Consider the following 24,372-nt stretch of genomic DNA (forward strand, 5'->3'; position numbering starts at 1 on the left):
AAAACCAGAGGAGGCAGTCCCGACCAACGCCAAAGGAGAGAGTCTTGCCTTTGCTCTGGGTGCCACCCCATCAGTTGGCATCCTCAGTCCAGTTAGAACCCCCTAGGCTGCTGCCTGATCTGCATGGATTTCTCTCACTGTGTGATCTTGGGCAGGCAACTCTGCCCTCTAGGCCTGCGTCCCCAGCAGTAAAATAAAGGGATTCGGCAGATGAGGTCATAAACCAGGCACTGTGCTTAGCACTTTTGCCCATCTAACCCTCAAATTCAGAGAAATCTCAATCATCCCGTCCCCATATGCTCCAGTCACTCCTAACCTCACATGTTCACTCTTCATTCACCTGTAAAATCCGCCATGGCCACCTGCAGAAATCCCAGCCATAGGTTAAGGCTTGGCTGGAAGGTCTGTAAAATGGGAATGATAAGGGCAATGATTCCTACTTCACAAGGTTGTTGTAAAGATAAAATGCAAATACCTGCAAATCACTTAGAGTAATGCTCAACTAAATATGTTAGCTATTATGATAAGGAGAATTAATAGCTACCACTAACTGAGAGCCTAAGATGTGCCAGGCACAATGTCAGATGCCTTAGAATACTTTCCTTAATTCTCACCTTCACTCTGAGGGGTAACAGTTTCAATCCCCATTGTACAGATATGGAGATAAACCCAGAGTAATTTGCCCACAATCATTCTAGGACTGGAAGCATTTTAATCTTTGCATTTTCTTACATGCACTTGGAAAATGGTACTGGTCTGTGTTCTTTACCGTAGAGGGCTTGTTTTAGGGTTTTTATTTTGGGGAGCGTGGGCAGAGTGTGGGTCCCAGGCTATGCAGGCAGAGGCCTGCTCTGCGCCAGAGGTCCTGCTGGTACCTTCTCTTCTTCCTACCTAGTAACGGAGGGAGATAAAATCCAGGCGAAACTCACCTATCCACCCCTACTCGGTCCATTTAGAGGCTCATTTACTGCCTCCCACTTCCTCACCAACTTCCCTCACCCAGTTCTAGCAGCTTCTCAGACAGGTTTGGGAGTACGAGGAGATAGGCATGGCCACAGAGCGAAGCGTTTGATCCTCTGGTGGATGGAGGGGTGCAGATTTGCGCAGACCCCAACGGTTCCCGTAGAGACCCCCTCCCTTCCCGCAGCTTGCAGAAGGAATCGTCTGTTCTCGGCTGAATAAACAAGGAGGGGGAAGCAGTGCCCGGTCCCCAGCCCCCCAGCCCGACCCCCGCACAATGCGCCTTTCTCCGGCGGAGACGCCTCCCGGGCGCCGCCGGAGCGCGCTCCGTCTGGCCTCCCCTCCCCCTGGCGGCACAGCAAGACCCACAAACCGACCCCATGGAAAACAGATTTTTTTAAAGAAAAAGAAAACAAAAAAGAAATCCAACAAAGAGCTGAGCGCGGCAGCACGCGACGAGGGCATGCGGATCTAGCACGCGCCCCCCTGTCCCCCACAGTCAGGCTTGTGATCCAGGCGAGGCCAGCTCGAGCGTAGTGCTGGGAGCCAGCCAGCCCCTTGTCTCCTACAGCCGGAGCCCCAGGGGCTCAGCTTCACGCGGCCCTGGCGCCCCGACAGCGCATGAGGGCGCACAGTCCTCGGGATCGCCCCTGCCCGGCCACTGCGGTCCTCACATATGGGTGGCCAGCTGGTTCTCCAGATCCTCCAGGCGCGCCGTCAGCTGGGCGAGTGAGCGGTTAAGGAAGTCGTTGAAGATCACAGGGGTCCCGTCCCCTTCACTCCAACAGGCTCCCCCATCCCCAAAGGATATGGTTTTGAGTCAGACTCTCGAGCGCCCCCAGCGTGCGGCCCTGGAACTCCACGAGACTTTCGCATTCACAGGGACTCCGAAGCTCTGTCCCCGCGCTGATGCCCTCCTCTGCCAACCCGGCACAGAGAGTTGGGGGAATAAGAATCTTCAGGAGGACTAGCCGGCCCTGGCCGAGGCCCTCTGATCTACCTCCACCCAGACTGTGGTTGGGTGTCTGGGCTTTGGGTTCAAACAGACCTGGGAAGAGTCCCGACTACATAACTGTGAGACGTTGGAATTCTCACCCCACCTTTCTAAGCCTCAGTTTCCTCATCTGGAAAAATAGATACAATGAGAAAACCTATTCATTGGCTGGTGCTGAAGATTCTATGATCTTTCTCTGTGCGTACATCTTGAGTGTTCCTCAAAACTTGATGCTCAGAATCACCAGGAGATCTTGTTAAAACACAGGTTATTATTCCGAATGGGGAAGGAGCTGGGATGCTCCCAAGTGCTGCTGAGGCTGCTGGTCTGCCGGCCACACTTTGAGGAGCAAGAGTCCACAGCAGCGCTCTTCAAATAAAACATTATGCAGTGACAGAATGTTCTACAGCAGTCCCTCTCTATATCGCGGTTCACTTATCATGGCCTCACTGTATCGCGAGATTTTAAAAATATTATGTTTAATTATTTATCACGGATTTTTCACTATATTGCGGGATTTCGCGGTACTGTATACGTATGTTGTTAAAGTTAACGTAGGTTTAAGAGTGTAGAATAAATGTATGGTTCCTACTTTGCGGGGGGGTCTAGAACATAATATGTACCCTCGATAAGTATTGTATATCTGTCTTGTCCAGTGTGGTAGCCACAAGCCACATGTGGCTATTTAATACATGAAATGTGGCTAGTGTGACTAAATATCTAAAATGTTAACTTTATTTCATTTTAATTAATTTAAATTAAATGGGCACATGTAGCTGGTGGCTGCCTTACTGCGGAGTGCAGACCTAGAGAGCTGCCTGGCACAGTAGATGCCTGATAGTGTATTTCCACTAGGCCAGTGGTTCTCAAAGCATGGGCCCTGGACTGGAAGCATCAGCACCATCTGGGAAGCCACAAGAAATACAAATGATCAGACTCCACCCCAGATCTACTGAATCAGAAACACTGGCGCTGGAGCCCAGCCATCTGTGTTCAACCAACCCTCCCGGCAAGCTGTGTTTTAACTTCTGGGTGAGTCAGATGTGCACTAATGGTTAAAAGCCACTGATCCAAGTCTATCTCTGACATTTCAACATCTCTAAAATAAAAATAAGTGCCTTTCAGTGAAATCTGGCACCTGATTTTTTCTTAGCTGTATAGAAAATCATGGTAAAGCTCTGGCTGGTGTGGCTCAGTGGATTGAGTTCCAGCCTGCAAACCAAAGGGTCACCAGTTCAATTCCCAGTCAGGGCACATGTCTGGGTTGCACGTCAGGTCCCCAGTTGTGGGCACGTGAGAGGCAACCACACACTGATGTTTCTCTTCCTCTTTTTCCAACCCTTCCCTTCTCTCTAAAAGTAAATAAATAAAATCTTTTTTAAAAAAATAGTGGTGAATTTGACAATGGATGGTATCTTAGATTCACTGCCATTCTGTAAACATGTGCCATTTTTAGTATGGACAGCACAATGCCTGGGCCTTCAATAAAGAATTACTGTTATGGTTTAAAAAGTTATTTCTTAACCTTGTATGTACCCTTAGCACATATATTAATGGTACTGATGACTGTCCTGAAAAGACTCTTAACTTTGCAGATAAAGAAACCGAGAGCCAGAGAGGGGGGAGGATCTCCCCAAGGTCATATATCCAATTAGTGAAGAGCCTCAATCAGAAATCCCAGATTTTTCTTAGAATTCTAGAGCTGGAGGCTACCTTGGGCAGCCAGCACTCTCTCCTGTTACAGAAGAGGGAAGTTGAGGTACACGTGGGGTTTAAGTCACTTGTCCAAAGTCCCACTGTCAAAGTGGGCCCTCAAGGGCCTCCACAACACACTGGCTAATTATCAGAAGTGGCTTGCATATGTGTACATATGTATATATGTACATATGTATATATGTATATGCATACACACACATATATGTACATAGAGCTGACCCTTGAACAAAGTGGGGGTTAGGAACCCTGACCCACTGCATGGTTAAAACTGTGTGTAACCTAAGCCAGCCCTCTGCATGTGGAGATTCCCAACTGCAGATGGTAAATACAGTTGACCCATGAACAACATGCCTTTGAACTGGGCAAGTCCACTTACAGGCATCTTTTTTTATCTACATATAAGTGGACTTATGCAGTTCAAGGGCTCTTCAAGGGTCAACTGTGTGTGTGTGTGTGTGTGTGTGTGTGTGTGAGTGTCTGTGTGTTAGATTTCCCAGGGCCGGCCCAGCCAGATTGCATTTATAGACTACATTGGTCAAAAGAAAATGCATAGCTTGGTGTACTTGAAACACACTTAATCCTACCACTTTGCCAGGTCTGCAAAATTGAAGTTCAACAAGTTAATAAAATCTACGACGTGACTCCACTTAGAAATGCTGTTTGGCATTCCTTTGAAAAAATTCCCCCCAATTATTCTGAATACCCACTAATCTGGGAACCAGGTAGCTTAACCTAGTGCTTCTGAAACTTTAACATACACATGAACGCCCTGAGGGTCTTGTTAAAGTACAAAACCTGATTCCTGAGGTCTGAAGAGAGTCGGATGCTATGGTTCTAACAAACTATCCAGTGGCGGCGCTTGTGCGTGGACCACGCTTGGAGTAACAAGGCTGCCTAGTGAGTCCACGCCCTGGCTGTAACTCTGTGATGGGGGTGGGGAGTGAATAGCAAGGGGGAGATGTCAGAGAGAGAAGGGGAGGGCTCCTGAGCACGGTGTACTCACCCGGGCAGATGCTGCCTTTGAGGTTCTCCAGCAGGTGCGCCATGGTGCTGAAGTCCGGGGAGTAGGACACGTGCAGCTCTGCGGGCTCCGAGGCGATCTCGCGCAGCTCCTCTTCCACGGCCTTGCCCACGCCCACGGCGTACATGACGATGCCTACAGGGGAGCAGGGGGTGCCCTAGACCTCAAGAAAGCCACCTCTCTGCGTCCCACCCAACCCCAGGCCAGTGCGTCCTGCACCAAGCCCACCTTCCTCCTTAGCGCGTGCTGCCCACACTGAGATGTCATCCTGAGAGCGGCCGTCGGTGAAGACCAGGCCCACGCGAGGCACGTTGAGGACGCGGGGCCGCGCGCCCTGGGCCTCGGAGAAGCTGTGTTCCACCATGTGGCGCAGCGCCAGCCCGGTCATGGTACCGCGCTCCATGTACTCCACCGCCAGGACCGCCTGCTTCACCTCGGCCGCCGTGCCGTAGCGGCCCAGCGGGAACTCTGTGCGCACCCTGCTCGAGAACTGCACCAGCCCCACGCGCGTGCCCTCGGGGGACACATCCAAGAAGTCCACGATCTGGTTCACAAAGCGCTTCACCAGCTCGAAGTTCTGCGGGCGCACGCTCTTCGAGCCATCGACCAGCAGAACCAGGTCCACGTGGCCTTCCCGGCACCCTGCACAGTGAGAAGGTCTTGGGTGGAGAAACCAGTACTGCAGCTGGCAGCAGCCATCTGGTCATTCAGTCACAAACACTAATTATATAACAGATGCCATGTGTGAAGGCCTTCCTGTGCCAGGCGCTGGCGTGATGCATTGTATCAGCACACCATTTTAACCTTTGCCATTTATAGAGTACTAAACACAAGGCAGGCAATCTGCTAAAGGCATCTTTTTGTTTATTTATTTATTTTATCTTTTATTTGTTTATTTATTTATTTATTTTTATCTTTTTTAAAAATCTTTTTAAATAATAATGATAATATCCACAACCACAACAGTTACCATTTATTGATCATCTACTATGTATCAGACAGAATTCTAAACTAGTGTTAACAATACTAAACAATAACAAGACCATTATTATTTGATAGCTTACCATGTGCGAGAAACCAGGCTAGGTGCTTTATGTATTTTTTTCTCAATCCTCCCAATAACCTTGGGGATTGTCCCCATTTTCTAGAACCGCAGGTTCTGAAGGGGGAAATGCTTTGATCTGGGTTTCATGGCTAGTAAGGGCTGAGCCAGGATTTGAAACCAGGTCTGTTTGACCCCAAACCGAATGCTCCTAATCACTCTGCAATGTTGACTCCCCTGTTCTGAGCCAGGGACGTGGCTAGCCCTAAAGAAGTTTCAACAATAAATGCAGCATAATCCTGATCCATAAGTAAACCAGCGTAGAGCAGAGTAGTCAGACATGCCATATGTTACAGTTCAGAGAAATGCTAGAATAGAGGGGCACGCAGAGAGCCCAGGGTAAGAATCATTCATTTTTCCTGGAGTTGGTGAGGAAGGCTGCATGGAGGTGGTGACATTTGACTTGGTCTTCAAGGATGGGTAGGAGTTCTCCAAGGCAGGAAGGGACATTCTAGATGGCGGAAACAGAATGTGCAGAGGCATGGAAGCTGAGAACTCTTGACACATTCAGCAATGAGCAGGGCAGGATGGCTAAAACGTTCAAGTGTGACAAGGGACAGGCTCATGGAGTTGGCTGGAGCTAGACTGCATCGAGCTAAGGTGGTGGTATCAGAAATTTGACCACAACCTACAGTAAATAATAATAATAATAATAATAATACATTATGATGTTCTACATAGAATTAAAATTAAATTTCATGAAGCAATGCTTGCTCTTTCTGCACACTGTAAAGTCCATTTTTTCTCTCTTCTTCTTTTTATGATTTTATTTATTTATTTTTAGAGAGAGAGGAAAGGGGGGGAGAAAGAGAGGCAGAGGAACATCGATGTGGGAGAGAAACAGTGATCGGTTGCCTCTCGTACATGTTCTGACACGGGACTGAACCCGCAACCCAGGCATGTGCCTTGACCAGAAATCAAACAGGCAACATTCCACTTTGTGGGCCAACACCCAACCAACTGAGCCACACCGGTCAGGGCTCTCTCTTTCTTTTCAATGCCGGTTGTAACCCCCTAATTTGACTTCATTATTCACTAGTGTGGTCGCACCCCCACACATACTTGAAAAACTTGGGGGTAAGGCATTTGACCTTTATTCTGTGGGCACTGGTGAGCCCCAGGTGGCTTTCAAGCAAGGGAGAGATGTGATCAAATATAAATGTTAGAAATAACCTTGGCAGCAGGGTAGGGAAGTGAGGCAGAGCATGGCACATGCTCCAATCCCATCATCACCACATGTTCACATCACACTCACACCAAAGTCAAGGATGCTCAGAATGTGAGCAGTGAGGCAGGGACAGACAGAATCCCCTCCCATCCATAACTCACGGTTGCAGCTCTTTCCATCTGCCTGGAGTTGCCGCCCATCAGGGCACAGGCAGTGATAGGTGAGGCCCTCACTCACACACTGGAACTCACATCCATGGTCTACGCCATTGCAAAGGTCCCGGGCTTAAAGGAGAGACAGGTCAGGCTAAGTCTGGGTGAACTCCACCAACCAAGACCCCCACCCTGCCCCTCTGCATGGTGCAGGAGACCCCTCCTCACCCTGACAACTCCTCCCATCAGGCAGCAGGTCATGCCCCTCTCTGCAGCGGCACTGCGGCCCACCACGGCTGCTGACACACTCGTGCTGGCAGCTGTGGTTCCCAAAGCTGCAGTGGTCAATGACTGGTGGGAAGGAAGAGGCAGCAAGATGTCATGTATGATTGGAGCCATCAGAGACTTCAGTCTAAGGTGCTAGAGGTGGAGGGGCTCGCTCACCCCTACAGCTCCTCTGGTCCTGCTGGAGTACAAAGCCAGCGACAGAAATAGGGACCTGGGGAGCTGATAGTGGTGCCTCACAGTCATAGGTGTCTTCAGTGTGCATGTCAATGACTGAGCAAGAGGGTAGGGAGGCTGGCGTATAGGTCGGGGCTTTGCTTCTCAGCCCTGACAGCACAGCTTTTAAAAAAATACCTATGCCATCCTGGCTGGCATGGCTTAGTGGATTGAGTGCTGACCTGTGAACCAAAGGGTCACCAGTTCGACTCCCAGTCAGGGCACATGCCTGGGTTGTGGGCCAGGTCCCCAGCTGGGGGCACGCGAGAGGCAACCACACACTGATGTTTCACTCCCTCGCTTTCTCCCTCCCTTCCCCTCTCTCTAAAAATAAATAAGTAAAATATTTAAAAATAAAACATACCTATGCCTGGACCCCAATTCCCAAAGATCTCGACTTCATTAGTCTGGGGTGGTACCCAGGCATCTGTGATTTCTATAGACATAGGCCTCCTTCCCCTGGCCAGGTGGCCTTCCCAACTCAAGCCCCAGATGCACCTTAGAGTGTCCCCTACTAAGCCAGGAATCCACTGAAGACAGGGCCCCTGTCCTGAAGGTGCTCACTGACTAATAGAGAAGGACCAGACTGCCATTTCGCCCATCCGAGCCCCCATTTCCCCATCTGCAAAGTGGGGATATAATAGAAGCGAGCAATTGCTATTCACAAGTTCCTTCTGAGGAGGGGGAGCATTTGCCCCGTTGAGTATCTTGATGGTTTAGATGTGCAAAGATGGCCTAGAGCTGCACTGGTAGCAGGGACTGGAGAAAGGGGAATTAGTCTGCATGAAAAAGTGAGAATTGGGGGTTTCTAGAAGAGAGGTGGGAGTGGAGAAAGGAAGAAGAAGAACAGAAAAATGGTGTGAAGTCGAGTGACTGCATGGGTTGAAGATGCCAGTGGGGAAAAAATCCCTTGTGGTGGGGTGACTGAGGGCTTTCAGGGTTAAGGGTGCCTAATATTCAAATATAAAAACTGGATGTTTCTGCCCTGGCTGGTGTGGATCAGTGAGTTGGGCACCGAGCTGCGAACCAAAAAGTCGCTGGTTTGATTCCCACTCAGGGCACTTGCCTGGGTTGCGGGCCAGGTCCCCGGTTGGAGAGGCAACTGAGCGATGTTTCTCTGCCTCTCCCTCTCTCTAAAAATAAATAAATGAAGTATTTTTTTAAAACGGGCGCTTCCTTTTTTGTGTGTATGTTTGACTTTCCTTAGATGTAACTCACACCTCTGTTCATCCCCTCCTTAGTAAAATGGATATGTGAACACATTTACATATACACGCACGTGCCCTTGTACACACAAGTGCATAAACCAAGAAAGGGGCTGGGTTACACACGTGGGACAAGGACAGCAGGTGGGAAGCTAAGAAATTGAGGGAGGAGCCATAAGCTGAATTCAGCAGAAGCTCAGAGTGAGAGGAGGGGCGCAGGGCTCCATATGTCAATGGGACAGGGCAGGTCTACACAGGGGTAAGATGGAAAGAGGAGACCACAGAAAGGGAGAACTTGAGGAATTCCCAGAGATCCTGGGGACAGATTGCGATGTTCATGGGTCATCCCATGGGGCTTCAAGCCAGTTTTGCTCTAGAAACAAGAAGACCCCAAAGGACATCTGTGTGACAGGGATCACATGACCTCATTTTCCAGGTTGCTATGAGGTTGAGAGGTGATGTATGCAGTGCCCCACGCACAAGATCTGATACCGACTTGGCTCAGTAAACGGTAGCTGCCGTTAAGATCAAAGGAGTGGACGAACACACATGTACATGAAAAAGAAAGTCCTGGCTGTGTAAGAAAGGCATTGTGTACCATCGCTTTTCAGAAGGCGAAAATGAAGAATCAGGCCTTGAAAGACTTGCAGGTGCAGGGAGGAGCAGCAAGAGAGCCCAGGTGAGCAGCCCAGAATGAGCTGAGACGCAGAAGCAGGATAGACAGCGTGTACGAGGCAGGAGTGACTGTGCATGGAGACCCTCACTGAAGACCCCAACAGTGTTCAAGTTACAGAAGCTGTAAAGGTGTGCCTGTGAGAAGACGAACCAGTTTGAGAGGTGTGTTGGAGCCAGGTAGGAGACAAGCCTGAAAGAGTGGAGAGGCGGATGCACAAAGCACACTTAATTTTGGGCCACAGCTTTCTGGCCCTGGTCCCACCGAGGACTTGAGTGACTCCAAGCATACCTTTCCTTTCTTAGACCTGTAAAGTGAGGGAGCTGGACTTTACTTCCAAATGCCCTTCCAGACCCACTGGGCTGATGCTGGGGCAATGGGGAGCCACAGAAGGCTCAGGAGCAGTGGGGTTGCAGGGCAGGAGTCACTCTCACCCAAACAGCTCTTGTTATCCGCTGCTAGCTGGTAGCCGGGGTTGCAAGTGCAGTGGAACGTGCCAGGGGTGCTGACACACTGGTGCTGGCAGCCATGTCTCCCCTCAGCACACAGATCCTTTCCTGGGGACACACAAGAGTAGACTCAGCAGGGGACAGATGGGCAGAATCTTCCAATAAGGGACAGCTGGTTGGGGTCAAAGGCAGGAACCATGATCAAGTATAGCTTTAGGTGGGATATGACTCATTTGAGAAGGACTGATCCAGGTGGGACAGCTTTGGGAAAGAATAGGGCTTGAACAACACCTGTGAATAATCTCTTAAGACGGGGGCGCAGGGCTAGATGTGTCAATGGGATAGGGCCGGTCTACACAGGGTTAAAATAGAAAGGTGGGAGGTGCTGAATCAAGGTGGGCGGAGTAACTCCAGGTGTGACTAGAACAGATCTTGCAGCATTGTGGAAGGGACTAAAATGCGAGTGGGCGTGGCCATGCCCGCGTGGGCGGACATGACTCTGGAGTGGACCGTTGCCCTCAACTTTGACGGGCGGTGTTTCTTGCGTTGGATTTGGACATTAAGCCTGTGATAAACCACAGCTCATCCTGGTAGGGAGGTACGCCAAATGTTGTTCCTGGAGAGCGAGGCCTAAGCAAAAGTGAACAGAGGCGGCAGGGACACAGCATGAGTCAAGCCTGAGCGACTCAACTACCTGGTAGGCGGGGCTAAAGCTGGAATGTGCCGGGCTACCGGGATGGAGTGGGATTTACTTTGGTGGGAATTTGGGAATCTAGGCAGTTCAGCCTCGCTCCAGCACTCGCCTAACTCACCACACAGCCGGCCCTGGAACTGCAGGCCAAACTCCTGGATAAGGTCGAAGGACTCAACCAAGAAGACGTGCTCGTCCAGCGGGTGGGACGCCATGGCCCGCAGGGAGCCCACGTCCGCGCGCTGCACCCCCACCGCGTAAATCTCGATGCCGCGGGCGCGCGCCTGCGCCGCCACTTCTGCCACCCGATCCTGGGGCCGCCCGTCCGTCACGATTACAGCGACTCGCGGGACGCGCGCCTCTAGCGGACGCGCGCCTTCGGCCACACTGAAGGCCACGTTCATGGCGTACTGGATCGCCAGCCCGGTCATGGTGCCCTGCGCCAACGGCACCAAAGTGCGGATGGCGCGCTCCATCTCCTCGCGGCGCGAGAAGGCGCCAAGCCGGAAGACACTCTGCACTTGACTCGAATACTGGATCACGCCGACGCGCGTGGCGTTGGGTCCCACATCCAGGCCGCGGAGGATGCCCACCAGGAATTGCCGCATGGTCTCGAATTCGAAGGGGCGCACGCTGCGAGAGCTGTCAATCACAAACACCAAATCCAGGGGCCCAGTACGGCACCTGGGACCTGCGAGGAGATCAGAAAGGACTTTCCTATGTCAGCAAAGCCTCATTTCCAGAGATAGATCCCCAGGGAAACCCAGGGCTGAGTGGTTCTATCCCTGCATAACAGCGCCCGCACAGAATTAGCCAAGCAAATGCAAGTTAGATACGAACATTCACTGGCTCATGATTTGCTGAGGGCCTGAGGTAAGGAGATTTCACCAATTCTCTATCCTACAGCTCTGAGGGCTCTTCTGGGAGAGGGAAAGGGAATGTCGAAAACTCAAATGCTTATAAGGCCAAGCATGCAACTGGTAGAGTAGGATGGTGGACACCAGAGAGCCTGTATTCTTCCTAAAGTGCACAGCCCCAGCCAAATGTTGCCATGCAGCCTTGTGGACCCCGTGTTAGCAGAGCCTTGGATTTTTCAAGACACGTCCCAAATCAGGATTTCTATGTAAAATCTGATTTTTTTAATCAACTTTAAAATATTTTTTTAATGTTTAGGTCTTATTTATGTAATTAATTTATTTATTTTTAGAGAGAGGAAAGGAAGGAGAAAGAGAGGGAGAGAAACATCAATGTGCGATAGATACATCAATAGGTTGACTCTCACATGCCCCCCAACCGGGGAACTGGCCCGCAACCCAGGCATGTGCCCTGACTGGGACTCGAACCAGCAACACATCAGTTCACAGGCCAGCACTCAATCCACTGAACCACACCAGCCAGGGCCACTTTAAAAAATTTAACACCAAATGTTCATTCCTCGTGAGCCCAATTTTGTTATTTCTAAGCCACTTCCTACAGATGAGGAGACTGGGGCCCAGAGAGGGGGGAAATGGTGAATCTGAACCCATCCCTGAGAGAGCCAAAGCTCTTGCTTTTCTCTTCCCAGCAGGCCCAGCAGGGTGCAAACAGGAAACCTACATTTGTTCCTCTCCCTTCATTGCCGAGGGCTCACCTTTGAACTGGAGTTGGGTTTCCCAGGGCTGGAGAAGGAGCAGCAACATGGGCAGTGGTGAGCATAGAAGGCCCCTCATGGCACTTGGGGGACAGAGAACGGAAGTGTCAGAGCCTGGAGAGAGGAACGGAAATAGCAAAACAGTAGTATTTGCAGGACTCACTTTCTGGGTTATGGGTACTCAGAGGTGGAGGAGAGCCATGGGTTTATTTTAATAATCTTTCTACTTTTCTGTATGCTTTCATAATAATTAATTTTTTAACCCTCACCTGAAGGTATTTTTTCATTGTTTTTAGAGTGAGAGGAAGGGGGAGAGAGAAACATCTATGAGAGAGAGAGAGAGGTTGGAGAAAGGGACGATGCTCCAACCAGCTGAGCCACATTGGCCAGGGCCATAATAATTAATTTTCATTACAGTGAGATTTCTGGGAAACACAAGGAATTCTGCTTTGTAAGTAAATGGAAGTAGATAAAAATATACAAAATTTAAAAAGAAAAAGACTTTCCTAAATGCCAAGCACAATGGTGGACACTTCTCATCACACATTGTGGCATTTAATCCTCTCGACAATTCTGAGACAGACTGTTATTGTTGCTGTTGTACAGATTAGGAAACAGACTCAAAAACCTTAAATGCTGGTACTCAAGGTCTCAGGACAAGAAAGTGGCTGCACCACGATACAATCCTATGCTTAGGGATTCCAAGGACAAGCCACCGTGTTCTATGTCCTCATCTCCCCCGGAGGAAAACCTCTGCAGAAGGAAACCATTCCCCACATCGGGGACCCCTCCTCTACCCTCTACCCCTACAAGGCACCTCTGTGTGGTTGTCCTTCTCTCTCTCTCTCTCTCTCTCTCTCTCTCTCACACACACACACACACACACACACACACACACATTCAGACATGCATCGCATAACCGCAGGCCTCAGGGGAGGGCACTGTGCCTTTTTGCTGGGTTGGGAGGGTAGGGGGCGGGTGGACACTGTTTTGGCCAAAACCCACCATGCACTTGAATTCGAGGCTTGGTGCATCCACTTCCCACCAGCTCTCAGGAGAAGCAGCCAGGGGGTGCCTTCCAAGGTCTGGCCTTTGTTGGCTAGGTGGCCGTGGGAAGCCCACATCTGCCCTGCAGGTGCCCCTGCCCAGAGCAAACAGCAGGCTGGGAGCCCTGGGGCCTTGAGATAAGACTGGGTAAAATATATCCGGCACAAGGGCCCAGGAACAGGAATGCGCAGGGTTCTGAGGACAATGACACTGGACGCACTCAGAGAGCATTGAGTGAGCAGCCTGGGGACCTCGGAACGTGGCCATGGACCCTGTGGGGGCAGCAGGTGAGCACTCACCTTCCCGAGGCCCCTTGAGAATCATGAAAGACTCCCACTGTACAGAAGGGAAAAGTGAGGCCCAAGAAGGCGGCTTGCTGAGCTGCAAAGGAACCTGGGACTCTTTGCTCCCCTTCTTTTTGAGCTGCCTGGCAACCTGCCGTCCAGGAGCCTTTGAACCTCTTTTGCTTCCATTCACTCGCTCTGCTCTCTACCCCACCCCCGCGCCCATGCTGAAGCTGCGTTAGCCATTTTTCTATTGCTGTCTCTTGGTAGAGGGGGCCAGCTGCCCCTAACTCAACCGCAGCCCCTCCCCTCCCTCCAATTCCGTGAATGGGCCTATTCTAAGCAAGGTCGAGTGCCTGCAGCTCACTCTAGGCGGCCTTCCCGGCCCGGATCCTCTCCGCCTTGGACTCTCAGGCCTGGTAGAAGAACAAAAATCCCTCTGGCAGAGTCCATCATGGGAGGGTGACTAAGCCAGATGTGCCAGTGACTGGAGGTGGGAGGATGTGGAACACTTTCTCTAGCTTGGCCATAGTTGAGACCAGCACCCCCGGGGAGCAGAGAGATGAAGGCACAAGGGGCCTTTGCCACCTCTCATCCTTTCCTACTTTCAGAAGCCTCCGGGCTCCCAATCTTGACTAAGGATGCCCTTATACTGCTCTTGGCTTGAGCAAACATCTTGCCTGGCAGCCCCACCTGTACCCCAGGAACCCTAGAAAGTCAAAATAGCAGCTTCCTCAAAGTTCATCACCTTTCCAACCCCTTCATTCTACAGAGGAAGGAACTAGGTCCAGAGAGGGTAGTGTCTCACCCAAAGTCACACAGCAAGGTGGTGACAAAGCTGACGCTAAAACCCAGAGCTCCTCAGAGGGGTTAATTAGTCCTGCGTTAAATTGAAAGTTTTAGAAATGCCTTTAGGGTTGGGAAAGTGCGCTCAGAAAGGCAGTTCTTGAATAATTCAAGAGCTGGCTGAAGAGTGAACACCTTGAGGACGTTCCTAGGGGTCCCTAGGAGGCGGAGATTAGGGGAAACGTCCCATCCCCTTTTTGGTGGACTTGCTGGTGGGGACTCAATTTGGAAAGGACCCCTCAGAAGTGGGGAAGGTTCAATGCGGGCACCACGGTTAAGTACGTCGCTTGGACTGGCTGGCCGCCTGCACCCCGGCAGACCCCTCAGCGCCCCCAGGCCCTTTGACTCACCTTAACCTGCTGGACAACTCGGAGGCGCGGCCGCAGAGCGGAGCCGACGGGAGGAGCCTCCCGGGCAGCTGGAGCAGGTAACAGCACGGGCAGCGCGCCCGAGGTGGGGACTGCCAGGCAGCTGGAGGGAGCGGAGGCGGCGGCCGCATTTAACCCGGGCTGGCGGATGGGGAGGGGGAGCGCGGGCTGCGACCCCTCCCACTGGCAGGGCTATCCCCCTTCCTCCCAGGGCCGGGGCGGGGCCAGATAAGCGCCCCCTGCTCCAGCCACCCTGGGAGCCGCCGGATCGGGCTGCGGGAGCCTGGGCGGCTACCCTCTCCGCAGCCGGAATGCGTCGGAGGCCTCCGAGCCACTTTCCCGAGGAGAGCCCCAAGGGGCGGAGCGGGGCCTGGCTGGGCCGCTGTCTGCCTGGCCCCGCTTCCGAGGGCACGACCGGCCCTTGCCCTCCGTTGCCCGCTCCAGGAATGAGGAGAGGCCCCCGACACTGGTCCTGCGAAAAAGGCAAAGGATTCAGAAGGGCAACCTCAGAGTTCCTGGTTCTCCCCGGCCCCACCTGGTGGTCCCTCAAATCTGCCCTCAGGGACTCCTTTACTTGTTCTCTGCAACTGCTTAAGTCTTGGGCCCACCCTCCCTCACCCATCAAAACCTCCAGGCTGAGAGGCCACCAGGGCCCCTAGGCTCTGCCTGGCCCACTCCACATGGCCAATGGCGATCCTGTGATCAAAGGAAGTAAAGCTGAGAGAGTAACCGGCCCCTGCTCTTGGGAGGAAGAGGGAAAGGAGTGTTACTTTGACAGCGGAAAAACTGAACCCCTCCCCCAGCCCGCACACCATTTGGGGGCCTTTCCGTGCTTGCAAGCATCCGCCAGCAAGCAAGAGAACACTGTAGCCCATGAGTCCAGCACAGGGTCTCCCTTCCTGGCATCAGGACTTCCGTGGGATGGGTCCCCTCAGGATGCAGGGAAAGCCATGCGTCCTCACATACTCTGCCTCCATCCCAAGGCCAACAACACAAGTGAGGCCTTTGTGCCGCTGGGGCCTCTCCCCAGTGCTCCAGGATACAGTGGGCGTGGAGCCAGACCCGCAGAGTGGCGCCTGGGTGGTCCCGGTGGGCTCAGTGCAAGCCTCACTGAGCACCGTGCAGCCCAAATATTTAGCCTGTAACTTCCAGGCGTCCACTCCTTACCTAACACTTCCTCGCCCTGACCACGAGGGGGCACCACTAGAACTTCATTTCATTCACCCTAAGCGCTGGGAGCTCCATGACATCTCACTCCTTGACACTTCCCGCTGCGGGCCTCCCAGGTCATCCCCAGAGCGCTCCACAGTCCTCAGGGAAGGCGTGCGCCGGTGCCTGCAGCAGCAGTGCGAGCAGACCGTGCGGATCCTGCACGCCAAGGTGGCCCAGAAATCTTACGGAAATGAGAAACGGTAGGTGCCTCAGCAGCCCCTCCCAGGTCACTTTGGCATTCGGCTTTATGCGCTCTTCCCTCTTCCCCGTGTAGGGTCTTTTAGAACCTGGAGAGAACCCGAGGCTTAGCTATGGGACGATCATGGGTCTTTTCGCTCAGTCACCAGGAGTCCCCACTTTGGTTTCAGCAGGACCTCCCCGGGAATCTAGTCCCCATTCACTCATGCATTCATTCATACTTTCATTCAACAACTAGTAACTGAGTGTTGTCAAGTGCCAGGCTCTCTGAGCATCACTGGGCACTGGGCACACAGCTGAGTCCAACAAACACAGTCCCTGATCTCACGGCATCTTCACTCTAGTATGGAATCAATGACCAAGATCCTGATGAAAGCTAGATGGAAATGGAAGGGGGGGTGCAGTTCAGCTAGAAAGGTCAAGGTAACATCTGAACTGAGACTTGAATGTGGAAATGGAGCCAGACAGGAGAAAATCCGGGGGAAGCATATTCCAATGAGGAGAAACAGAAAACGCAGAGACCCTGACTGAGGCTGTACCAACCTGGCCTGTTCAAGGTACAAAAGAAGTTAAGAGTGGCTGCAGTTTGCGAAGGGTTTGGGGTTGTAGAAAATAAAGTTGGAGAGGTAAGCAGGGGCCAGATCCTGTGAGGACTTTGAATTTAGACTGTTGGCGGATTTTAAGAAGATAAGTAACATGATTGACTCATGAAATAAAAAGGTGGAGGTGGTAAGAAGCCAGTGCATTCTGGATATGTTTTTAAGGTGGAGTTGACAGGACTTACTGATGAGTTGAATGAGGGCAGTGATAAAAGAAGGTTCAGACGTTAATGGGGTTCACAGCTATGGAGAAGCCTGGGGAGGGCGCTGGGAAAGGTGGAGGGGCATTCTTTCGAGTTTCGGCTTTGAGGTGACTACAAGACAGTGGCGCGGAGATGACACACGAGTCCAGCGCTTGCACGTCTCCGCAGGTTCTTCTGCCCGCCGCCCTGTGTCTACCTCGCAGGTCCCGGCTGGAGGGTGAAGCCAGTGCAGGGCCAAGGTGAGGACAGACTCCAGGACTGGTCTCCTTCCTCGGTAGGGGACCCACGCAGCCGGGAATGGGAGCGGGGCGGTTCGCAGACGCAGTCTTGCCGCGCCCTCTGGCGGCGAAAACTAGGCTGGCGTGGCACCCGAGTCTCGTAGGAGTCCTTCCAGAGCCTGCTGGGGTCCCTTTCCAGCCCACCAGGCAGGGGAGACCGGGCCCACTGTCTGCGGTTACATGGGACTGGACGGCGCGTCCGGTAGCGCCGCTGAGACGCAGAAATTGAATTTCGAGGAGCAGCCCGACTCCAGGGTGAGACTGCATGGGAAGGGTCCCAGTCCCGTTCCCATCCTTGCCCCTTCCTTGAGGAGGAGGGCTGATTTACTCCCCTGCAGAAGCCAAACTCTATGTAGGGAGGGGGGCCCGGAGACCGAGGGCCTGCATGGAGGCTGAGTCCGAAGCTCGGACCATGCCGCTTCATGTCACGTCCGACGGGGCGGACGTCAGATAACTGGGGGAGGTCGGTTCATCACGAGGCGGACGGCTGAGAAGAGCCGGCTCCGTCCCCGTGAACCCCGTAGGAATTCGGTTGCGCCAAGACCCTGTACATCTCAGACGCCGACAAGAGAAAGCACTTCCGGCTGGTGCTAAGGCTAGTGCTCCGCGAGGGTCGGGAGCTGGGCACCTTCCACAGCCGCCTGATCAAGGTCATCTCAAAGCCCTCGCAGAAGAAGCAGTCACTGAAGAACACCGACCGTGAGCGGGGCTGGGCGGGGCTCTATTGCAGTTGCCGTCAAGTCGGGAGCCCCTGGATTTGGGAAGGGGAGAGACCTGGCTTGTAGGGGTGGGGTCAGAGTGAAAGAGGCGGAGTCTGAGCAGAGAGGGGTGGGGTCTGGCTGAGGCCTTGCGGCTTAGGTCTGGGAGAAACAAGAGCAGATAGAGCAGAGGGGATAGATACCAAACTTGTACGTGCGCGCGCGCCTGTGTGTGTGTGTGTGTGTGTGTGTGTGTGTGTGTGTGTGTGTGTGTGTGTGTGTTGGGGCGGAGGAAGTTGGGGGCCTCTGAAACAGCTGGCAGGTGCTCAACTAGAGACAGATTAAAAGTGACAATAAAACAATAAAATTCAGTTAAAATATTTATTGAGGGCTTCCTCTATGCCTGGCTCTGTGCTGGGTGCTGGGTCCCTATAAAACAAAGACCAATGTGTGTTCTGGAGGGACACACAGATTAGCAGAGGAGAGAGACACTCATAGCGGATCAAAGAGACAGTTTGAGATAAATACTGTCCTGGGTGCCAAGTGACAAATCCCAGGGCTGGAGGATTTGAAAATATAAGAGGCGAAAGCCTGAATAACAGTGACCCCACCACCTCTACCCTTCCTGGGAGGCGGGAGGGCAGGGTAGGAGAAGGGAGAGTTGGCTTTCCTGGAACTCATTACCTGCATCATCCTATTTGATGTTTGGGTTCCTGTGAGGAAGGTACTGTCATTATGCCCATGTTGTAGATGAGGAAGATGAGATTTGGAACATTTATCACATTTATCTGTTCATTGGAGAAACATTTGGGCCTATCATATCCCAGGTGACTTGCCTAAGATTGACCAGCTAGGAAGTGGCCCAGCCAGGGTTTGGACTTGAGGCAATGGGACCCTACACCATACTTAATATCTGTCCTTTCGAAACCCTGAAGAATGCCTCAGATCCAGGAGATCCAGTTTTTTGGTTTTGTTTTTTTTAGGAGATTTCATTTATTTATTTTTAGAGAGAGAGGAAGGGAGGAAAAGAGGGAGAGAAATGTCGAAGTGTGCTTGCCTCTCATATGCCCCCAACTGGGGACCTGGCCCGCAACCCATGCATGTGCCCTGACTGGGAATTGAACCAATGACCCTTCGGTTCGCAAGCAGGCACTCAGTCCACTGAGACACACCAGCCAGGGCACAAACTGCTATCTTAAGTAGAGATAATATTACCTGCCTCAGAGGGTTGTTGAGAGGCTCAGAGGAACTAATAGCTATGAAGCATTTAAAACAGTACCTGACACACAACAGTTAACTATTAATCAATGGCTGGGAACTTGGGGTAAGTACACATTGAGGGCTAGTATGCCCATCACTGAGAAGGGAGAGAGGGAGAGGACCCAATGCTTTCTCCCCAGGTGGTCAAAACCTAGTCAGAAACAAAACTGTGTCTCTGCCTCTGTGATAGGCTGGAAGAAATCAACACCAAAACCTAGAAAATTGTCCTGCTGTTTCACACCACATGGCCTCTGCTTATGCAGCCCCCCAAGCACTCCTACCTACTTCCTGCTCCCTGGCTGAAAGTATAACCTCCTCCAGGAAGCCCTCCTTAACCCAATCCTATGACTTTAGACTGAAATTTTATATTTATGTCCCTTTCTCCTCTCTGAGACCGTGAACTCCTCCAGAGCAAGACTGAATCTAATTCACCTTTTGGTGCTCATGACCCAGCACAGTGCCTGCCACAAAGTAGGCACTTAGTGAATACTTGATAATTCTGTTTATTGAACTGAAGGATGCCCAGGAAGCAAAAGGGGCAGGCACAAGTGCAGAAACAAGTCTAAAGCAGGTACCAGATAAATAGCTGTGAAATATGAATGCCCAGTGTGTCTAGGCCAGTGGGCATGTGACTCAAAGTGGCACAGGGGACAGAGACTCAGATGTATCTGGCATGTCCAAGGGACCAAGCCAGGTCAGGGCACTGATTCCACCTCCCCTCACAGTGTGCATATCCTCGGGCTCCAAGGTCTCCCTCTTCAACCGCCTGCGCTCCCAGACTGTCTCCACGCGCTACCTCTCCGTGGAGGACGGCGCCTTCGTGGCCAGTGCACGCCAGTGGGCTGCCTTCACACTCCACCTGGGTAATCACTTCAGCAGGCCAGGGCTGGGGACTTCACCTTCACTAGCTTATTTAATCTTCACCACAACTCCTTGAGGAAGGTAAATCCACCCTTGGAACTGAGGCTTCGAAACACAAAAAGACTTGCCAAAGTTCCCTGGGAGTCAAAGACTGAGCCAAGCTCTTCAGACTCCAGTGTCCAGCCCAGTCTCTCATTCTGTCACCCACCTCAGGGGGGGAAGACATTTGTGGGGACAGCCACAAATGACCCCTCCGGGATGAGAATCTTCAGCTTTAGCTGCCTCCCTACACACCAGCCCTTCCCACAAGATCTCTGTGTGAATGGGGTGGAGTCAGAGGCAAGAAGGGCAGAAGCGTGGGCCCCCCTGAAACCCTCCTTTATTCTTTTATTTTATCTTCAGCTGATGACAACCCTTCCCAGGGGGACTTTCCACCTCGAGAGGGCTATGTCCGCTATGGCTCCCTGGTGCAGCTCGTCTGCACTGTTACAGGCCTCACGCTACCTCCAATGGTATGGGAAGGGGGGCCCCCAGATCTGTGCAGAAGGTATGATGCACAGGGCAGGGCGGGAAGGTGAGGGCCTAAGGCATGAACACACTTTGGCAGTTCTCTCCCAGAATACTCCGTTCTTTGTGGGGCTGGATGGAGGTCAAGGGCTGGCATGGAGGGAATGTGCCAGTGCCCAGATGGCTTATGGGAGTGGCAGAAAGCTGGCTGGGAGGGCAGCCTCTGGGCACCCAGAAACCTTGTCGCCACACTCCCTGCAAGTTTTCTGTTGTAGATCATCCGCAAAGTAGCCAAACAGTGTGCGCTCCTTGACGTGGATGAGCCCATCTCCCAGCTGCACAAGTGTGCGTTCCAGTTTCCTGGTGGTCCTCCTGGAGGTGGTGGCACCTACTTATGTCTTGCTACAGAGAAGGTGGTGCAATTCCAGGTGAGAAGCAAGGAATATCAGCACCAAGCATCTTACAAAGGCCAAATGCAGTGAACCACAGGATGTAAGACCATCATCATCCTGGGGAGCTATACGGCCTCCCAGGGAATGTTAGAATCATAGACTGTGGGGACAGAATCAGAGAATGTAGGAAAAAACAGTAATAATATTACTAAGCAATACTTCTTTCCAAAGAATATTGGAGTCATAGAATGTTGGGATATAAAGTTGTAGAATGTAAATTAAAATAATAATAAGTAATAGTATTGAGTGTTATTGAGCAAACACTATTAGAATCATAAAATCTTAAGTCATAGAATTGTAGAATGTGGGAAATTATTATTATTATTATCATCATTATTATTATTATTTTAATCCTCAACTGAGGACATGCTTATTGATTTTAGAGAGGAGGGAAGGGAAGGTGAGAGAGAGAGAGAAAGAGGGGGGGGGGGGGAGAAACACCAACAGGCTGGCTGCCTGCCTCTCTTATGGACCCTGACCTGGGACTGAACCTGAAACCTAGGCATGTGTCCTGACCATGGATCAAACCTACCACCTTTCAGTTTACGGGACAATGCTCCAACCAACTGAGCCACACTGGCCAGGGCAAGGGAGATTGTTATTAATAAATAAGCAATAGTACTCCCCAAAGAAGATTATCATAGAATGCTGAGGGATAAAATCATAATACATAGAAAATAACATTATTGAGCTATTTTAGAATTGTAGAATGTTAAGGCACAGAATTGCACAGTGTTAAAACTAGAACTTTAGAACCCTAACAAAATAGGCCTTCAGCAACCAAGTCATCTAGCAAACTTATTTAACTCTGAGAGAACTGAAGAGTCTCGCCCACACTCAAGGGGCAGGTAAACTGCGGAGCCTGGGACTGGAACATGGAGCGCAGAAGCCCAGGCACTGCTGGCCTCCCCCAGGCTGGTGGCCACCATGCAGAGCTTCTGCCCTCGTCCCGTGTCCCCTCGGGTCTCTCCCAGGCCTCCCCCTGCCCCAAGGAGGCGAACAAGGAGCTGCTTAACGACAGCTCTTGCTGGACCATCATCGGCACCGAGTCGGTGGAATTCTCCTTCAGCACCAACTTGGCGTGTACCCGGGAGCCGGTCACTCCCGTGCCCCTCATCAGCACCCTCGAGGTGAATCCGGGAGTTGGAGGACTTAGGTGGGGTGCAGGGGAGGGAGGGCAATAGGCCTTGGCCACCCCTTCCCCCACACCAACTGGTCCCACCCTGCCCCAGCTGAGTGGCGGGGGTGACGTGGCCACGCTGGAGCTCCACGGTGAGAACTTCCACGCGGGGCTCAAGGTGTGGTTTGGGGACGTGGAGGCCGAAACCATGTACAGGTATGGGAACGGGAAGAGGAAGGTGCTTGTCACCAGCCCTAACTGATATCACTGCAGTCCTAAATCCCGTGTCCCGCCCCCACCCCCAGGAGCCCGCGGTCCTTGGTGTGCGTGGTACCTGATGTAGCTGCCTTTGGCAGCGACTGGCGCTGGCTGCGCACGCCCATCACCGTGGCAGTGAGCCTGGTGCGCGCCGACGGCCTCTTCTACCCCAGCGCCTTCTCCTTCACCTACACCCCCGAATACAGCGCACGGCCAAGCCCTGCAGGAGCCCCCCAGCCAGCCACCGAGGCCGACGCCGACGCGCTGCTGGAGAGCATCCACCATGAGTTCACGCGCACCAACTTCCACCTCTTCATCCCGACGTAGGCGCCCCCAGGCGGGCCCCGCGCAGGTTTCCTGGGTCCTAGGCCCTGCTCTCTGCCCTCTTGGCTGCCGAAGGAAGCGAAGGCCCGTCGGAGCAGCAGCGGAAGGCTCTCGCCATTGAAACCCCAGCCTGCAGGTCTTACAAAAGTCACTGGCTCCTCCTTTGTCGTCAAGGAAGATATGACCTGAGTAATGCTCTCTTGCATCTGGTCACGAGTGTGGTTCTCCCTGCCTTCGCCTCTGTTTCACTTTCTAAATCAATAAGTCTGTCTCCCTCAGTAACTTTGTAGATCTATTTGTGTGCCCCTATGCCTCCATCTTTGTCTCTCTCGCTCTCTGGGTCACATAGTTTTACAGACCCAGGCATGGCCCCCAGGTCCTGGAGCACGGGGCCTGACCAGAGCACTACATCTGTCCTGGAGCACCAAGCGCCACCTGAGCACTGGGCTCTACCCTGGAACACAAAGGCCTCCCTACGGCTGAAGCCGGGCACAGTGTCTTGCCTGTGTTTGCTTTCTGGCTCCCATCCTTGGTGGCTGGGCAGGTGCCCGGGGCGGGGGAAGATCGTGTCATCTTAACTGTCTACCCAGGCACCTCTCTGGCGGGCCCAGTAGGATGCAGTATTGAAGGTCAGGGACCCCTCTGCTGTGTTAGCAGTACCCCCAATCCAGGGCAGAGTCGAATCTGTGTGACCCACCTGCGCAAGGAGACAGGTGCCCAGTGTACTCCCCTACCCACCCCTCGCACACAGAGGAAGGAAACACTGCAATGAAACAGAGAGCCTGCACTTGGGGCCCTTTCTAGAGAAGAAGCTGGCATCCCTGACCCCTGACCCCTGTCTCTGCTGTGTCAGGTCTGGCAATGAGTCATCTTACTAATTACCTCCCACCCCAAGCAAAGATGCACCCCAGGCCCAGAGGCAAGCACAGGACACAGAATAAAACTTTTCCCAGGACAACTCCGGACAGAATTCCTGGGATCAACTGGGCAGTTACCCAGCCAAGACAGGACCTTCTCTGCATGGGGACTGGGGACTGGGGACCAAGTGATAATCCATCCCTCCCTGCAGCATGCCCACCTGTGTCTGGTCTGTGCTCTACAGGGAAGCAGAAGTACCAAGCAGGGTTCTGGTTCAGGCTGCTGGAACCAGGGACACATATCACGGGTGCCAGCTACCGGTACCGACCCCGCTGGTGCCAGATGCGGAGAACCAGTTTGAAATGTTGGCTCAGGACTCACACCCTCCCCTCTACTGTCCTTGAACTCTGAGGAGGGCCTCGTTTCCTGCAGAACTCCTCCCAAGAACATGGAAAGCCCTGTGAGAAAGAAGATGCTGACGTTTCCCAAGAGGTTTGCCCTTTAGACCGACCAAAGTCTCTGTCGGTGGGCTGAACCCACTGCGACAGGGGAGGAGGAACTTGCTCGAAGCCCCTCACTCCCCGGCCCCTGCGAGTGAAGCCGGGCCAAGGAATGCAGGGCACAAGTTGAATGGGAAGTGTCCCCGACAGGAGAGCGCCTCGGGAGAGTTCAGTGCCTCGCTTGCTGTGATGTTGAAGCAGAAAGCCACTCATAAGGAGGCTAAGAGGAGTTTCAAA

General features: G+C 52.5%; 2 protein-coding genes across 2 annotated transcripts; one reads left to right on the top strand and one right to left on the bottom strand.

The window, feature by feature from the left end:
* Nucleotides 1-1,342: 1,342 nt before the first annotated feature.
* On the bottom strand, nt 1,343-12,372 carry MATN4 (matrilin 4). Its single transcript, XM_090286461.1, has 9 exons — nt 12,263-12,372; nt 10,754-11,323; nt 9,927-10,049; nt 7,342-7,464; nt 7,123-7,245; nt 4,920-5,333; nt 4,674-4,826; nt 1,772-1,879; nt 1,343-1,689 (listed from the first exon to the last, which is right to left on the bottom strand). The coding sequence occupies exons 1-9, from the start codon at nt 12,339-12,341 to the stop codon at nt 1,631-1,633; spliced, it is 1,752 nt and encodes a 583-aa protein (XP_090142587.1). The 5' UTR covers nt 12,342-12,372; the 3' UTR covers nt 1,343-1,630.
* Nucleotides 12,373-13,505: 1,133 nt separating this feature from the next.
* Nucleotides 13,506-23,059, top strand: RBPJL (recombination signal binding protein for immunoglobulin kappa J region like). Its single transcript, XM_090286462.1, has 12 exons — nt 13,506-13,596; nt 14,758-14,866; nt 16,094-16,219; nt 17,188-17,258; nt 17,437-17,552; nt 17,822-17,996; nt 19,981-20,118; nt 20,519-20,628; nt 20,899-21,051; nt 22,050-22,205; nt 22,308-22,435; nt 22,501-23,059. The coding sequence occupies exons 1-12, from the start codon at nt 13,575-13,577 to the stop codon at nt 22,778-22,780; spliced, it is 1,584 nt and encodes a 527-aa protein (XP_090142588.1). The 5' UTR covers nt 13,506-13,574; the 3' UTR covers nt 22,781-23,059.
* Nucleotides 23,060-24,372: the final 1,313 nt, after the last annotated feature.

The sequence above is a fragment of the Furipterus horrens genome, unplaced genomic scaffold (genome assembly GCF_987537825.1).
Source record: "Furipterus horrens unplaced genomic scaffold, mFurHor1.1.pri manual_scaffold_8, whole genome shotgun sequence".
Classification (NCBI taxonomy): domain Eukaryota; kingdom Metazoa; phylum Chordata; class Mammalia; order Chiroptera; family Furipteridae; genus Furipterus; species Furipterus horrens.

Coding starts and splice junctions, on each gene's coding strand:
- RBPJL (XM_090286462.1), top strand. CDS start 13,575: ATGGACCCTGTGGGGGCAGCAG. Junction 17,997..19,980: donor GTCACTGAAGAACACCGACC/GTGAGCGGGGCT, acceptor CTCCCCTCACAG/TGTGCATATCCTCGGGCTCC. Junction 22,206..22,307: donor CCCTCATCAGCACCCTCGAG/GTGAATCCGGGA, acceptor ACCCTGCCCCAG/CTGAGTGGCGGGGGTGACGT.
- MATN4 (XM_090286461.1), bottom strand. CDS start 12,341: ATGAGGGGCCTTCTATGCTCACCACTGCCCATGTTGCTGCTCCTTCTC. Junction 7,465..9,926: donor GGATAACAAGAGCTGTTTGG/GTGAGAGTGACT, acceptor CCTTCCCACCAG/TCATTGACCACTGCAGCTTT. Junction 5,334..7,122: donor AGATGGAAAGAGCTGCAACC/GTGAGTTATGGA, acceptor CTCACTGTGCAG/GGTGCCGGGAAGGCCACGTG.